Below are 18244 nucleotides of genomic sequence, written 5' to 3'. Positions count from 1 at the left end.
TTGGTTGAGGAGAAGGAGAAGAAGATGAAGAAGGAGACCAAGGTGAATTTTTTGATACCCTTGATAACAAAGAAGAAGGATGAACCTAATGGATGATAAGAAGCAGAAGGGGAAGAAGATGAAGAAGGAGGCCAAGGAGGCCAAGGAGGTGAGCTTGGGTTTCGAACAATGAATTTGGGATTTAGGTCTCAGAATTGATTTTGTCAAATAAATTGTTTTTTCAATTCAATATTAATTTTATAAAGGATTGATATGCAATAAATGAAAGTTTTATATATAATAATGATATGACAGATATGGTTGATATAAATTAATGATGTGGCAGTTAAGATTTATGGTAGTTTGTTTTGATTGGCCAATTAAAATAACTACACCAATGAAATTAAAATGACAACTTCACCTTAGAAGCTCCCTTTATTTTAATCATTTCATTTCATTTTGCCTAAAGTCACAAAGTTACCTGCATAGTAAAAAAGTCAGTGAATCCAATCCCGGAAATAGAAAGGTTTTAAAAAGCATGGAAGTAGAAATATACACTGTATATTTAGAAAAGGTTTCCCGTGTCTATCCTATTATTAGACTACATATTGATTGTGTAGAGCCGGTGTTAGGAAAACATGTTTCACGTGTCTATCCTATGATTAGACTACATATTGATTGTGTAGAGGCGGTGTTAGGAAAACAGGACAACCAGTTTTAGATGCATCTATTATTTTCATAACCTACCAACATTGAAGGAGTGACAGAAGCCATGGCCTTATATAGTTCTAGTAGGTCTTCACTTCAGATAGAATCTGCTGATATCCTCCTAATCCAAATAATGGAGGAGAATCCATGGGGGAATTGCTCTTACGATTTGGTAATAATACAGAAACAATTCATCATATCATATATCATAATATATCACATACTGTTTCTATATTCTTGATTAAAAATACTATGATGATATTAATATTAATGTATTGAATTCAATTCTCCACTTCCTAGGAAATGGATCATGAAGTCACAGAAAGTTTGTGTGACACCAACAACATATTTGAGGAAGAGTTCCTAAGAGATATCTTCCCTCAGACACCACAAGATCTATTCCCGAGTCTTCCTATTGCCAACAACAACTCATCCATCAATGTCGTCTCTCCTTCAACTGATCAACATGTTGCAGAAATGCCATCATCTTGTATTCTTTCTTTTGACAAATCCACTGTATTGTTGCCACCAACTCAACAACGTAATAATGACCCTTTGAAACATTCGAGGAATCGTCGAAGAAGCCCTACTGCGTCACTTGATCACATAATGGCCGAGAGAAAAAGGCGAAAGGAAATTACAATGAAGTTTATAGAACTTTCAGCCCTTTTACCTGGATTGAAGAAGGTTAGTCGTCTTAGTATCTATTCTAATTCCAAAATTAAATATTTCATTGATATAGTAAAAAAAAAACTGTTATCTAATGAGCGTGTAGACGGATAAGGGTTACGTACTAAGAGAAGCTATCAATCACGTGAAACAACTTGAAGAACGTGTGAAAGAATTAGAACAAGACATCAAGAAGAGAGATATGGAATCTGTTACCAACGATGTTGCAATAGGCGAAAAGAACAGCGAAGAATCTTATGAGTGCAACCAATCACTTCCACAAGTTGAAGCAATAGTCCTAGGGAAGGAAGTGTTGATTAGGGTTCATTGTGTGAGGCAAAAAGGGATTGTGGTTGATATAATGTCTCAGCTTCAACTTCATCATCTCTCCATAACTAGTTCCAATATCTTGCCATTTAGAAATACTCTTGGCATCAATATTGTTGCTCAGGTAACTAATAGTAAATATACACATGATGAAATTTTATTTGTGTTTAAGCTTTTGTAATTGATTGTACAGATGGATGATGATTGCAACTTGATAGTGAAAGCTCTAGTGAAAAAACTAAGATTAGTGGCTACGTTGCAGACATGTGATGATGTGCAACCGTGAAGTCAGCAAGCTTATTAATACTATCATGCAAGAAATCATTCAGAGTGCATGAAAGTCTGTCAACTTTGATCTGGCCCTATGATTTTTCATTTATTTATGATATCATTTTAATATTTGAAGCATTTAATGATCACTTTGTCTTGATTAAGAATATTTTAAACCACTTTTTTCTATATTGGTGTATGATGCTATATTTTTAGAACAATGATATTTGGACATGCAAATATGACACCGCATGCGGGACACCAAAAACATGTCTCTCAGCAATGTAATAGAGAGAGAGAAAAAAAATACTAGTATTAATTAAAATGGCAACCGTATACGGTGTGGGACATCTTTTTAGATGTAAAAATCAATGTTTTAAAAATGGAATATCAATAATAATAATTAGAATTATAATTCCTTTAATTATGCAGATTTACAAATCTGTTATTTACTTATTTTGCAGTCAAAAGTTAATAGCTAAATTAGTGGAAAATCAATAGGAGATTTGTTACCTTGATTCATTCCAAATTAGGTTTATCAAACCTGTATATAAACACTGCTGTAAACTAATAGAAATTATCAATTACATTCACTTTTCTAACTCTCTATATGGTATCAGTTGGAAATGATCCAGCCCTATCCTTCTAATTTAGAACGCCGTTTCTCATTCTTGCTGTCAACCTCGTCTCCCATGGCCACCGACAGTTCCCACTACATCACCAACCCCTATGAGCCATCCAAACCCTTTGTGTGCATCACTCTTAGCAGTGTCACCAAGCTTCTTCCCACCAATTATCTTAATTGGAAACTCCAAGTCGAAGCTTTTCTTGATGGCTTTGATCTCCTAAAATATCCAGATGGATCTTTTCCCGCGCCGCCGGAAACGATCTCTACCACTGAAACACCTTCAGTGACAACACCAAATCCTGCTTATCAAACATGGCGTCGACAAGATCGCCTCATCTATGGCGCCATCCTCACCACTCTCTCCAATGAAGTGGCCTCTCTAGTGTCTCAGACAAAGACTTCGCATAGTCTTTGGACTCTCCTCAAAAACACATATGCCAAAGCCTCTCGCAGCCATCTCAAACAACTCAAAGAGCGTCTTCGAATGGCTTCCAAAGGTACCCAATCCATCACAACCTATATGCACTCTCTGAAGCAAACAGCAGACCTTCTTGCTTCACTCGGATCTCCTGTTTCGGTTGAAGACATGACTGACCATGTTTTGCGTGGTCTCGACGACGGCTACAGAGCAGTCATTGATGGAATAAATGCAAGGGATACTCCCATTAACTTTGATGATCTCCTCGAGAAACTTCTCATCCAAGAACTCTCTATTGTTGCTGCTCAGAGACAAACTCCTTCCCCGGTTACAGCTTTGAATGCTCAGGCTCGACCCAACTATAACAACAAGCCTCGGTCTGGTCAATTCCCTGCACCGTCTAATCAACACACCAGCAATCGCAAACCGTTTCTTGGACGCTGTCAGTGGTGCAATGTCAAAGGACACGTTCTATCTCAGTGCCAACTCTTCAAGCAGCAGCATCTCGGTATCCCGCCGCCGTCTCGGAACTCTATTGCTCACACTGGATCAGCTCAGGCCAACATTGCAGCTGCTGGTCCATCTCATACTGATTTCTTGGTTGATAGTGGAGCAACACATCATGTAACCAACGATCTTGCAAATATGGCACTTCATCATCCGTACACTGGTCCTGACTCGCTGTTCATGGGCAATGGTTCAGGTTTAAACATCTCTCATTCTGGAACACTTTTACTTCATGATTTATCCTTGTCTAATGCTCTGTGTGTTCCTTCCATGAAACAACAAATTATTTCTGTCTCTAAACTTACCAAACAAACTAACTCTGCTGTTGTTTTCCTGCCAAACTCTTTTTATGTAAAGAACTTGCAGACAGGCCAAATAACCCATAAGGGCTCATGTGTGGATGGACTTTATCTCTGGCCCACCTCCTCACCATCCGTCCATACCGTCCGCACGGACTCCTCTGCATCATGGCACCATAGGCTTGGGCACCCTTCATCCTCTATCTTTAAATTTATTCAACAGCATTTTTCTTTGGGTTCAAATAAATTCCCACAATCCGATTGTAATTCATGTCAAATTAGTAAGAGTCACAAACTTCCTTTTCATGAATCTACTCTTAAATCTTCTTATCCATTAGAAATAATTTTTTCAGATGTATGGACTTCCCCTGTTTTATCTATTGATGGTCTTCGTTACTATTGCATGTTTGTCGATCATTTTACTCGTTATATCTGGCTATATCCAATAAAACATAAATCTGATGTCCAACATATATTTCCCAAATTCCAATCACTAGTTGAAAATTTTTATCAGCACAAAATCAAAATCTTATACACCGATAATGGTGGTGAATACATTGGACTTCGTCCTTTTTTAAGCACTCATGGTATAAGTCACCACACAACCCCACCTCATACACCTGAACACAATGGAATCTCTGAACGCCGGAATCGTCACATTGCCGAAACCGGTCTCTCTCTTCTTCATCACTCGGGCTTGCCCCTCACCTATTGGCCTCACGCCATGACTACTGCAGCCTACCTCATAAATCGTCTCCCAACTCCAATTCTTGGGTACAAGTCACCTTATTCCAAATTACTCCACATTAGCCCGGATTATCATAAATTAAAATGTTTTGGATGTTTGTGTTTTCCCTGGCTTAAACCATATGCTAACCATAAACTTGCGCCAAAGTCTGCTATGTGTGTTTTTGTAGGTTATTCGGCGGATCAACACGCGTATTTGTGTCTCGATCCCACAACTGGAAGGACTTATACCTCTCGCCATGTGAAGTTCGTGGAATCAAAATTCCCATTCAGCTCTCTGGTGGCTCAATCTAATTCACATGCAGAACCACAAACAAGCCCACTTCAACTCTCTATTTTACCGCCCCCAGCTCAACCTATTGACAGTACCACTCTAAACCCACCGGAAAATTTATCCGCTGCCCATACCTCTCCATCCGTCACCCACTTACCAGATTCAGCTCAAACATCAACCTCAAATGAACCCACCAATAATACCCAAACTCCCTCTTCACACTCCCAACCCTCCACCCAACCTTCTCCACCACCCATCAACCCAAACCCGAGACAACAAACCAATGTTGGTAGGATCATCACCCGGTCTAAAAACAACATCGTCAAACCTCTTACAAAGCTCAACCTACATGTTCAATCATCCTCTCCCATTGAACCCAATACCATCACTCAGGCTCTTCGTGACCCTGATTGGCGCTCAGCCATGCAATCCGAATTTGATGCTTTACACCACAACAACATTTGGGATCTTGTAAGTAGGTCCTCTGCTCAAAATTTGGTTGGTTGTAAATGGGTCTTTCGAATCAAACGGAATCCAGATGGATCAATTGATCGTTACAAGGCTCGGTTAGTTGCCAAAGGGTTTCACCAACGCCCCGGTTGTGACTATACAGAAACATTCAGCCCCGTTGTTAAACCGGTGACTATTCGAATAGTTCTAAAACTTGCAGTTCGTCAAGGGTGGTCCATCCGTCAACTTGATGTCAATAATGCATTTCTTCAAGGGACACTCAAAGAGGAAGTCTTCATGATGCAGCCGCCTGGCTTTGTCAACAAAACCTTCCCTAATCATGTTTGCCGCCTCAAAAAGGCACTTTATGGGCTGAAGCAGGCACCTCGCGCGTGGTATACAGAACTTCGAGTATTTCTGCTCTCCATTGGCTTCGTTAATTCAACTGCAGATGCATCTTTATTCATCTACCAAAAACCAGGTGTTACTTTGTACTTATTAGTATATGTTGATGATATAATTGTCACTGGGAGTTCTTCTGTAGAATTATCCAGCCTCATTGCCACACTTGCTGCTCGCTTCTCGTTGAAAGATCTTTGATGCCTCAGCTATTTCTTGGGTGTCGAAGTAATTCCTTATGCTGCGGGTATGTTTCTTTCACAAAGAAAATATATCACCAATCTGCTACATAACTCAGGTATGGCAGATGCGAAACCAGCATCCACTCCGTTGTCTGCAACTATTCCATTACTCAAGGATTCTGGTGATCTTCTGCCTTCCCCAACTGAGTACCGAACGCTAGTTGGAAGTCTTCAATACTTGAGTCTTACACGCCCAGACATCGCCTTCAGCACTAACAAACTTGCACAGTTCATGCAGAACCCAAGAACGGTGCATTGGTCTGCACTCAAAAGAGTGCTCCGCTATCTGGCAGGCTCGTGTGACAAAGGAATCTTCATCTCGGCAACAGCTCCGCTGAACTTTCATGCATATTCGGATGCAGACTGGGCAGGTGACAAGGATGATTATGTTTCAACCACTGGTTACTTGTTATATCTTGGCAGCACTCCCATCTCTTGGAGCTCCCGCAAATAACGTTCGGTTGCTCGATCATCCACAGAAGCAGAGTATAAAGCCTTGGCTGACACAGCTAGTGAACTACTATGGGTGCTTTCCTTATTTACGGAACTTGGTCACACTCCAACCGCTAATCCGGTAATATATTGTGACAATCTCGGTGTTGCACCCCAAAATTTGCCCGCCTAATTTAATGCTAACTGGCTTATTGTTCCACCATCATTTTCATTTTTAGGTCATCTAACATATCATACATTCATTAATCAATATTTTGACTTGGAATCAAAGATCTAGAAAAGTGTGGCATGATTCATTTGGTTGTTCTTTGAGCTTTGATTTGTGGATTCAGGTTTCTAAAATCATGAGAGGCTTATTTGAGATGGTCACCATTATCTCCTCTATCTTCTTCCAATTCCACCTTCAATCCTTCATCAAATCTTCATCATCTTCACCACTCTTCACTTCCATTTCTTCCCTTCACTTCCACTGCACCACCATTTCTTCATTCATCTCCTCCATAATCATTCTCCATTACTACTTCTTCTCTCCCATTCTCTTTCAGCTCCATTCTCACCTCTCCACCATCATTCTTCACTTTCATCCGTTTCACTCTCTTCACTTCTCTGCTTCACACTTGACTCTCAATTTCATCATCATCTTCAAGCTTTCTCCAATCACTCTCCATATCTGAATAATCATCACAAGAACCTGCAAAAACTGAACCAAGATACTGAGAAGATGAGAAAATCGCAACAAAAAAGAATTCAGAATCTCCTTCATCGATAACCACATCTAAACCTTCATCTTCTCCTTCAACCAACATCATCTTCAGTTCATCTTCGTTCGCACACCTGCAACAAATTGTACGAATCATTCATCAGCATCAACAAGAACCAGATTCACAAACTCACATAAAAGAACCTCATACTTCAATATCATTCACCACCGAATTGTATCACTTCGATCTTCGTCGCGTCATCTTCTTCATCACATCAATATTCACAGAAAATCACCATAAACGACGTCTTTGAATCTTCTTCACCTTCTGTTCTGCAGCAAAGAGCATCGCGCATCGCAACCGTAACAACGCTCCATCATCATTATCGTCCATCTTCATTCGATCGGAAATACGAGACTGACAGGAGAGAGATGAAAGGACGTCGTCTTGATCTCTATTCACGGCGGAAGGAGTTTTATTGATCTGAAATCGGAGAGGGGTGAGAGTTTTCCGATCGTCACCGCCGCGAGGGAGAAGAAATTTGAGTGAGAGGAGTCTGAAGGTCACATTACACTGAACCCTAATCCCCATTTCATTTTCCTCTTTCTTTTTTTTGTTTTATTATTTTATTTTTATCAATTTGTTCTGTTAATAATTCTGAATAATATTGATATTGGACCAATAACAAAAATCTGTAAAAATAATCTTGGGCCTTTTTGCTGATCACACTCCCCTCTGAGCCCATAACTCTCTTTTTGGAAATCTGAATAAACAAAATAATAAGTTCTTGGGCCTGTACCAGTGGGCCTACGCCCCTGCTATTCACAACAGCATAATTCAGATTGCACCCCCCCTGTTTCCTTATTTTTTTATTGATTCTTTTAGATTTTAGTTAGTTTTTTTTTTGTCACTTCTTTTTAGTAATAAAAATGCTAACTTTTCTTGTTGTTTTTAGACCATTAATCCAATTTTTGACATAAAAATAATCATTAAAAATATTAGTTTTAGGCTATTTTGTTTTAGTCTTTTACTTGATTTGTAATTCAATTTCTTTCATAAAAATCAATATAAAAATAGTAGTATTTTTGGTTCATTTTTGTACTATATTCTTGACTTGTCATTACATGCTTGTGTATAATTTTGTACCATTGTATCCTTACTCAATTTTGCTCATGTATCTTACTTATGACTTCCATTGTGATCTTTATTTTCATATTCTTTTATTCCTAACCTTAGGTAGAAACCATGATAACATTAGGTAGAAATTCCCTTCACCTTAGGTTTTCTGATATTCCTTTCCCTCTTTGGGATAAATATATTGGTGGCGACTCTGTTTCATCATTTCGCGAGCTTGCGACACTCGGTGCCACACATCTAAGTGTTAATCTTGTATTCCACTCTCGAATGAAACATATAGCCTTAGCCTATCACTTTGTCCGTGAAAACGTTCAACATGGCAAGTTTCGTGTCTCTTTTGTCTCTACTGATGATCAACTTGCTGATATTCTAACAAAGCCTCTGCTTCGCCCACGGTTCGAGGTTTTACTGTCCAAGTTGCATCTCTCTTCCAAATTATCCAACTTGCGGGAGGATATCAATAATAATAATTAGAATTATAATTCCTTTAATTATGCAGATTTACAAATCTGTTATTTACTTATTTTGCAGTCAAAAGTTAATAGCTAAATTAGTGGAAAATCAATAGGAGATTTGTTACCTTGATTCATTCCAAATTAGGTTTATCAAACCTGTATATAAACACTCCTGTAAACTAATAGAAATTATCAATTACATTCACTTTTCTAACTCTCTATATGGAATATGCTAACCAATTCCTCATGTAATGGTTAAGACTTTAAAATAGTAAACTTAATTTGGTAATCTGGATATTTAATGTCTTGAAAATTGAAATATTAAAATTTCTATAAAATATTTTTTTTAGGAATGTTTAACCATTGCCCTAAGGACACTGGTTAGCAAGACCCTTTAAAAATTAGACCAAGAGTCGAACCCGTAATAATTTTGGTCCAAGATTCATTTGATTCAATCAATTATTTATTAAATAAATTGACAATATAATGCTAAATTTTATGGATAAGTCATGTTCACAAATTAATAAAATAAATATTTTAAAAATTCATTACAAACTTAATATTATATAATACATAATTACACAATGGTACGCTTAAAAGAAACAAAGCTACATATGTCAAAAGAAGTTTTTTTTTTTAACCAAATTTTTTTAATATTAATACTAACATAATAATTATTTATTATTCAGTTTTTTTATAAAAAATATATTAAAATTGAACAATAACAAACATTTCTATTTGTTTTACAAAATAGACTCCGGTTCGAAGGTTCGAAGGTTTTAAGCGGTTCAATCTGATTTTTTTATTTAATTTCGATTTTGATCCACCTACAATTTTAGAAGACTGGCCGAATCAGAGTCACCTCTAATTCTCGGTCCAACCGATTTAGCCGGACGATTCGGTCTAATTTTTAAAACATTGGTCCAAATAACATTTATGATATTTTTAAAATTATGTTTAGGTTATATAGCCTTTATTAAAGTCATAATTTCATAAGTTTATATATTTGTGATTATTTGTGTAAAGCTCGCGTGATAGTATTCTATTTTTATATCTTATTAGATTTATTGTTATAAATATTTATACTAATGGATGTCCATCCCTCTTCTTATTGTTCATCTTTCTATTCCACTTTAATGTACATGATTTTTATTTCCTTTGGGTCCTATAAATAAGACCCATATTACAATGTAAAGTTCACTCCTTTAGAAGAATATAATACAATGTTGCTTGTTCTCTTCTCTTCCTATCTTTTGATCTCTATATAGTTTCATTTAGTTTATAACACGTTATCAGCGCGACGTTCTCAGGTATGATTTGGAGGAGATCATTGTTTTTTTAATATTTATGATATTCAGTAAATATAATCATATTAGGACATTTAAAATTTTGTAATTTTATTGTTCAATGATTTTATTGTAATTTTATGGTTAAGATTATGTAATTTTATTGTAATTTTATTGTAATTTTATTTGTCATAGAATTGATGTATGTTTAAGAATATTATATAAAAAAAAATCTCGGGTAGCAACTCAACTTTAAGTAAGATGGGTTGATGTTGTTGAGGTTGTGGATAACATATGTGGCTTTACAATGATTCCAATTTTGATGGATAGTGCACAAATAAATTTAATTGTGTCAAAGGATTAAAAGGTGGATTTGGCTTAAAGCATGAAAGAATTATTTTTGTTCATTCAGTGGAATTGAATTAGAGAATGAAGAAATAACTTTTTGCATCCCAGAAGGATGGTTATAATTTTAACGCATCCTAGAAGGATGGTTATAATTTTTAGATCATTGTTTGTAACAAAAGCAAAGCATCCCTGAAGGATAGCGAAATAACATTGTATAGTTCATGAAGAACTCATAATGCTTTTTTTTTTGTATATGTAAGATGTATTTTGTCACTAAATTGATATTTTTTTATAAAAAAAACAGATAATTTTAAGACTAATGTGACAATCTAGTTTGCTATTGTGTTATTTCTAAATATTAGAATTTACAAAAGTATTATTGAAAATATTAATATTTAATATTGCCTTTATGATAATTATTTCATTATAATATTTTTTATTTCTTTTATTTTTATTATAGAACTACTAAGTATGTCAAATCTTACAAAATTGGATTTTGGGTCTCTTGATATTTCGGAAAAGAACTATTTGACATGGGCCCTAGACGCCCAAATTCATTTAAGCGCAGAAGGTCACGGTGACACTATTAAAAAAGGAAATAAATCATCTGATCAACAAAAGGCAAAAGCCATGATATTCCTTCGTCGTCACCTTCACGAGGATCTTAAAAATGAGTATCTTACCGTAACTGACCCACGTGTCTTGTTGAAAAATTTGAAAGATAGATATGATCATCAAAAAACGGTTATCCTACCAAAAGCTCGATATGAATGGATGCATTTACGTTTGCAAGATTTTAAAAGTGTAAGTGATTATAATTTTGCAATGTTTAGAATAACTTCTAAGTTATTATTATGTGGAAAAAAAGTAACTGATGAAGATATGCTAGAAAAAACATTTTCCACTTTTCATGCATCCAATGTGCTCCTGCAGCAGCAGTATCGAGAAAAGGGGTTTATTAAATATTCTGACCTAATATCTTGTCTTCTTGTGGCTGAGAAAAATAATGAACTATTGATGAAAAATCACGAGGCCCGTCCCACTGGTACAACTCCATTCCCATAAGTGAATGTGGCAAGGCACGGCCACTAAAGGAAAAATCGTGGTCGCGGTCGTGGTCGTTATTATGCTCATGGTCTTGGTTTTGATCGTGGTCGCAATGGGAATCATAAAAACACATATTTCCACCCAAAGTGGAAAAATGTTGAAAAGAATGAAAAAGAGGGTCAGAGTAGCAAAACAAATGAAAATATTTGCTACCGTTGTGGAGGAAAAGGTCATTGGAGTCGCACTTGTCGTACTCCAAAACACCTTGTTGATCTTTATAAAAAATCACTGAAAAATAAAAAGGAAAGGATCGAGACTCACTTTGCTAATGAAGATGATGATCCAGATTACAGTAATATAGATGTTACCCATTTGGATATTGGTGACTTCTTTGCTGATCCAGATGAAAAAATTGATCACCTTATTGGAGATGGAAGTGTCAAGAAACAAAATTTATGGAAATTTTCTTTTTAAGTTCTATGGATGTTTTGAATTTTATTTTCTAATAATAATAAAGTGTGTTTTCTACTGGTTTGTTTACATAATTTACTATTTAAATAATTTGTGTTTTTTAATGTGCGCTTATAACTTATTGTTAAAAAAATTATTATTGTTCTTAGAATGAATATGGACACTAGCTCCAGTAATGAAGATATGTATCTTGCTGACAGTGCAACAACCCACACAATTCTCAAGCATAAAAGATATTTCTCTAATTTAGTGAATCGAAAAACTGATGTCAATACTATTTCTGGCACCTCAAAAATAATTGAAGGCTCCGGAAGAGCCCATATGCTGTTACATGGTGGAACAATATTGCACATTGATAATGCATTATATTCCCTCAAGTCCCATAGAAATTTATTAAGTTTCAAATATATCCGCCTAAATGAATACCACATTGAAACAGGAGATGATGGAGGGATTGAACATCTATGTATTACAAAACACAATTCAGACACAAAATGTGTAATGGAAAAGCTATCGGCTTTATCCTTTGGCATGTACTACACTTATATTAGTACAACTGAAGCACATGCAACTGTAAACCAGAAGCTTACAAATAATGATAAATTTCTAATTTGGCATGACCGGTTGGGCCATCCCGGTTATATAATGATGCGAAAAATAATTGAAAATTCATGCGACCATCAATTAATGAGTAGGGAAATTATTCAATCGAATAAGTTCTCATGCAGCTCTTGCTCACATGGGAAGTTGATAATTCGGCCATCCCCAACAAAAATTGGAAATGAATCTATCAGTTTTTTAGAACGTATACATGGTGATATTTGTCGGCCAATACACCCATCATGTGGATCATTTAGATATTTTATGGTTTTAATTGATGCATCAACTAGATGGTCACATATTTGTTTGTTGTCAACTCGTAACCAGGCGTTTGCAAGATTGCTAGCTCAATTGATTCGAATAAGAGCTCATTTCCCCGATTATCCTGTCAAGAAAATTTGTCTTGATAATGCTGCAGAATTTTCATCTCAGGCATTTAATGAGTATTGTATGTCTGTTGGGATTGACATAGAACACCCAGTAGCACATGTTCATACACAAAATGGACTTGCAGAATCATTTATTAAACGAATAAAATTAATTGCAAGACCACTGATTATGAGATACAAGCTCCCAGTTTCTGCTTGGGGACATGCAATTTTGCATGCTGCAACATTAATTCGCATCAGGCCAACGAGTTACCACACCTCTTCCCTTTTACAATTAGTTTTTGGTAAAGAACCTAATATTTCCCATCTAATAATTTTTGGATGTGTGGTGTATGTTCCAATTTCTCTACCACATCGCAATAAGATGGGTCCTCAAAGGAGGATGGGAATATATGTTGGATATGGATCTCCGTCTATTATAAAGTACCTTGAACCAACAACAGGAGATTTATTCACTGCTCGTTTTGCTGATTGTCATTTTGATGAATCAAATTTTCCAACATTAGGGGGAGAGAATAAGAAGCTGGAAAAAGATATTAGTTGGAATGAATTATCATTATCTCATCTTGATCCTCGAACAAAACAATGTGAACTAGAAGTTCAAACGATAATTCACCTGCAAAACTTAGCAAATCAATTGCCAAATGCATTCACTGATCCAAAAGGTGTGACTAAATCATATATACCAACTGCAAATGCTCTAATAAAAATTGATATCCCTGTTGGACAATCTATGAGTCTCAACCACGCCTGGAGTGTGGTAGACCAATCGGTTCCAAAGATAAAAATCCTCGAACAAGAAAGGGAGTTAAGAATAAAGATGGCCCAAGTAAGGACATAGAAAATCCAAAAGAATCGTCAGACATAATAGACATTTCATCTCTAGAAGAGATTGATCAGGTACCTGAAACTCATGAAAATAAAGAGATCTCGATAAATTATGTCCAAAATGGAATACAATGGAACCGAAACGAAGTCGACATTGATGATGTTTTTGCATACAATATAGCGCTAAATGAGATAAATGGCAAAGAGGATGAGGAACCAACGCCTATCAAAATTTGTAGACAAAGTGAGGACTGACCAAAATGGAAGGATGCAATTGAAGCAGAATTAAACTCACTCTACAAAAGACAAGTTTTTGGACCTGTAGTCCGAACACCTGAAGGTGTGAAGCCAGTTGGATACAGATGGGTTTTCGTACGAAAATGAAATAAAAAGGTGAAATTATGAGATACAAAGCTCGACTTGTCGCTCAAGGATTTTCTCAAAGACCTGGAATTGATTTTGATGAGACATATTCACCTGTAATGGATGCAAGCACTTTTCGATATCTAATAAGCCTAGTAGCACATGAAGGGCTTAATTTGCACATGATGGATGTTGTAACAGCTTATCTGTATGGTTCACTTGATAGTGAAATTTACATGAAACTCCCTAAAGGGTTCAATGTACCAGATGCACACAACTACGAATCTCGAGAACGCTACTCCATAAGATTGAACAAGTCTCTTTATGCGCTGAAACAGTCTGGACGAATGTGGTATAATCGCCTCAGTGAATATTTGCTTAGAGAAGGATATACAAATAACTCCATTTGCCCTTGTATTTTTATAAAAAGATCAGGAAAGGAATTCGCAATAATAGCTGTCTATGTGGATGACATAAATATTATTGGAACTCCTGAAGAGCTCCCAAAAGCTATGAGTTGTTTAAAGAAAGAGTTTGAGATGAAGGACATAGGAAATACAAAATTATGACTAGGTTTGCAAATTGAACATTTGGACAAAGGAATATGTGTACATCAAGAAGGCTATATAGAAAAAGTGTTAAAACGCTTCTATATGGACAAAAGTTATTCGTTGTCTACTCCAATGGTTGTTAGATCATTAGATGTGGAGAAAGATCCTTTCAGACCTCGAGAAAAGGATGAAGCATTGCTTGGTCCTGAAGTACCATATCTCAGTGCAATTGTAGCACTAATGTACCTTGCTAATTATACACGTCCTGATATATCACTTGCTATAAATTTATTAGCAAGATACAGTTCTTCACCTACACGAAGACATTGGAACGGAGTCAAACATATACTTCGTTACCTTAGAGGTACAATAGACATGAGTTTGTTTTATACAAAAGTATCCCAATTCAAATTAACAGGTTATGCAGATGCAGGTTACTTGTGAGATCCTCATAATGGTAGATCACAAACTGGTTATTTGTTTACATGTGGGGGTACAGCTATTTCATGGAGATCGGTAAAACAAACCATAGGAGTAACATCATCTAATCATGCAGAACTTTTAGCATTACATGAGACAAGTCGAGAATGCGCTTGGTTGAGATCCTTAATTCAGCACATCCAAAATACTTGTGGTTTATCTTTTGAAAAATTAAATACAACGATCATATATGAAGATAATACCGCATGCATCGCTCAATTGAAAGATGGTTACATTAAAGGAGACCAGACAAAACACATTTCCCTAAAGTTCTTCTTTACTCATGATCTCCAAAAGAATGGTGATATAAGCATCCAACAAATTTGTTCATGTGATAACCTTGCAGACCTTTTCACAAAGTCACTCCCAAGCAGAATTTTTAATTAACTAGTACACAAGATTGGTCTTCATCAAAGAAATGACTGTTCAACTGAGGGGGAGAAATGAAAGGATATTGTACTCTTTTTACTTCACTAGATTTTTTCCCACTGGGTTTTTTCAAGTAAGGTTTTAACGAGGCATATCCTCAATGGACATCCAAGGGGAGTGTTATAAACATTTATACTAGTGAATGTACATCCCTCTTCTTATTGTTCATCTTCCTATTCCACTTTAATGTACATGATTTTTTATCTCCCTTGGGTTCTATAAATAAGACCCATATTACAATGTAAATTCACCCCTTTAGAAGAATATAATACAATGTTGTTTGTTCTCTTCTCTTCCTATCTTTTGATCTCTATATAGTTTCATTTAGTTTATAACAATATTGTCACAAGTTCATGTATTTTTTACTATTATAATAATATTGTGTTTTATTTGGTAATATGGCTAAAAATTTAGGATAAATGACCATTTAAATATTTTTTTTATTTTGAGTAAATCAAAACTTTTGTCTCTGAATTAACCGTGCGATATTATTGTATATTTTTAATTAGTTCATTTTTTTAGTTATAAATATTTTATTGTTAACAGCGTCTTAATATTTTAGAAGTCATGTGTAGATTAATTATAGTTTAACCATGACAAAATAATTAGAGGCTCTACTTAACCTCATTTTAATAATGACAAAGATTTATAAGACCTTATTTAGTTATAATTTAATCGTAAAATAATTGAGACCTTGTCTGATAGCCCGTCTTGCACGCCCTAAAAAACGACCCTGTTCAATATTTCTCATTTTAACTCTTCTTTAGATTCAAAGTTTTATTCTTGATTTGCTTGATTCTTTGACACTCTTAAATATATTTAGTGATATTTTTATTTGTTAAATATCAAATTTTAAATTTTGTTGTGAACTAGTACTATGCTTTGTCTTAATCACATCACCCTTTCAAACTTCGTGTTTGAGGGATTGTGCATTCAAAAATTTCACATGAATCTTACAGAGATCGACATATTAACCATTTTTTCTACTTAGAACAAGGAGAACACTGGGACATAAATGGATGGGGTAAGGTGAAGAGTATGTGAACTGACCCTAGCCTGACACTCGTTCACGTACAATTAACACCACAGATGAATTTGAAGAGGTTAAACTCCTGCAAATTTAGGAAAAAAACCTCCACTAATTATCATGATTTCAAAATTCGAACATTTTATTAATTTTAATTTTGTGTGGTTCTTCTGAAATTGGATTTTGTGTAGTGTATAAAGGTGTGTCGGAATTTCAATTTCCTTAAATTGTTTATCCGAATTTCTTTAATTTACTTATTTTTTTAGAAAGTTCATTGTGTATTTAATGCACTCAAACTTTAAGAGTGTGTTTGGATGAGGTAATTAAAAATTTTAAAGGAATTTAAAATTTAAAGTAATTCAAATGATTCAATTGAAATCCATTCATTTTAAAATTATTTTGTTTGGATGTAGTATTAAGATAATTCAATGTTAGATTTTTGGGGTCATTTTTTATAAAATTTAAATTTTTTGGATCAAATTAAAAAATTAAAATGTAGGGGCCAATTTGCAATTTTAAAAAATTTGAAGGACCAAATTGTAAAATTTAAAAATTATTAAGGACCAATTTGCAATTTTTTGAAAATTTTTAGGGTTAATTTTATAATTTTTGGAAAATATGAGGACCAATTTGCAAAATTTGATGAAATAATTGTAACAAATACATTCTATGGAGTATAGGGGTGGGAATAGGCCAGGCCGGCCTACAGGGGCCTACGGCCCAGCCTACATAGGCCTAGGCCAGACCAGGCCTATTTAATAAATAGGTCAGGCTTAGGCTTTTTTAAAAGCCTATTTCATTAAATAGGCCAGGCTTAGGCTACTAAAAAAGCTTATGAAGCCTTATAGGCCGGCCTATATTTTCATATATATTAAAGATATGTTAAATAAGTTGGTCCATGTATGCATATATTAGAAGAAAAAAAAACTAAATAGACTACCCTATATATATATATATATATATATATATATATAAAACAAATGCTAAATAGGTCCACTTATATATGTATATATAGGTCGACCTACAAGACTTCTTAAATTATATAAATTAATTGAAAACTTTAATGAGATACAGGCTTTTTATATAGGCTTTCAGGCCAGGCCAGGCTTTTAAAAAGGCCAGGCCAGGCCAAAAAACCGAGCCTATGATAGGCCTTAGGCCAGGCTTAGGCCTTCTAAGTTTATCGTAGGCCAGGCTCAGGCCTTCTAAAGCCTAGCCTAGCCTAGCCTATTTCCACCCCTAATGGAGTATGAGAGGAATTTCAAATTCTTTGGTTTTTGGTGTCATTTCAAAATGCTTAAATTTAACTTACATAAAATTCTTCATAAATTTCCGTCATTTTAACAATTCTTCATTTTTGTATCCAAACAATAAATTTTGTGCAAATCATTTTAAATTCCCTCAAAATATTACATTACCTCATTAAAATGCTTCGTCCAAACACACTCTAAGAGTATTTTAGAATTTCGCCAGAGTAATGCCCTAAATTAAAGCCATTGCTATTCACTTTGACTGTACATTTAGTGGGAACGATGGAAACCAATGTGTTTGGCTTTGGCACAAGTTTATCTCTTGCTCTGTTAAAATATGTATTGGACGAGGATTATTAAATTAGATGAATAAGAAAAAAAATTGTTGAAGACTGTTAAAGAAACTTTACTTTACAAATTTTATGACGACGAAAAAAATTATAGAAAGTGATGGGGCTGTGTGTGATCACTTAAAAAAGTAAAGCAAAGGGAGGGGAGTCCTGTTTAATATC

The 18244-nt window shown here is 35.2% G+C and overlaps 2 protein-coding genes across 2 annotated transcripts; both read left to right on the top strand.

The window, feature by feature from the left end:
• Positions 1-820: 820 nt before the first annotated feature.
• LOC131651485 (transcription factor bHLH18-like) lies at positions 821-1969 on the top strand. The gene is made up of 4 exons (XM_058921146.1): positions 821-859; positions 988-1374; positions 1463-1807; positions 1877-1969. The coding sequence occupies exons 1-4, from the start codon at positions 821-823 to the stop codon at positions 1967-1969; spliced, it is 864 nt and encodes a 287-aa protein (XP_058777129.1).
• An 8799-nt stretch (positions 1970-10768) lies between these two features.
• LOC131651482 (uncharacterized) lies at positions 10769-11818 on the top strand. Its single transcript, XM_058921142.1, has 2 exons — positions 10769-11250; positions 11392-11818. Exons 1-2 carry the CDS (start codon positions 10769-10771, stop codon positions 11816-11818), a joined length of 909 nt encoding a protein of 302 aa, XP_058777125.1.
• The last annotated feature ends 6426 nt before the right edge of the window (positions 11819-18244 follow it).

This window comes from Vicia villosa, linkage group LG2, assembly GCF_029867415.1.
Source record: "Vicia villosa cultivar HV-30 ecotype Madison, WI linkage group LG2, Vvil1.0, whole genome shotgun sequence".
Classification (NCBI taxonomy): Eukaryota; Viridiplantae; Streptophyta; class Magnoliopsida; order Fabales; family Fabaceae; genus Vicia; species Vicia villosa.
Note: the sequence above shows the minus strand (reverse complement) of the source record. Positions and strands in the feature narration are given on the sequence as shown.

Bases quoted from the DNA above. Each gene is read 5' to 3' on its own strand.
- LOC131651485 (XM_058921146.1), top strand. From the start codon at position 821: ATGGAGGAGAATCCATGGGGGAATTGCTCTTACGATTTG. The intron at 860-987 runs GTAATAATACAG...TCCACTTCCTAG, and splicing joins GGAATTGCTCTTACGATTTG to GAAATGGATCATGAAGTCAC. The intron at 1,808-1,876 runs GTAACTAATAGT...TTGATTGTACAG, and splicing joins GCATCAATATTGTTGCTCAG to ATGGATGATGATTGCAACTT.
- LOC131651482 (XM_058921142.1), top strand. From the start codon at position 10,769: ATGTCAAATCTTACAAAATTGGATTTTGGGTCTCTTGATATTTCGGAA. The intron at 11,251-11,391 runs GTTTATTAAATA...CGGCCACTAAAG, and splicing joins CAGCAGTATCGAGAAAAGGG to GAAAAATCGTGGTCGCGGTC.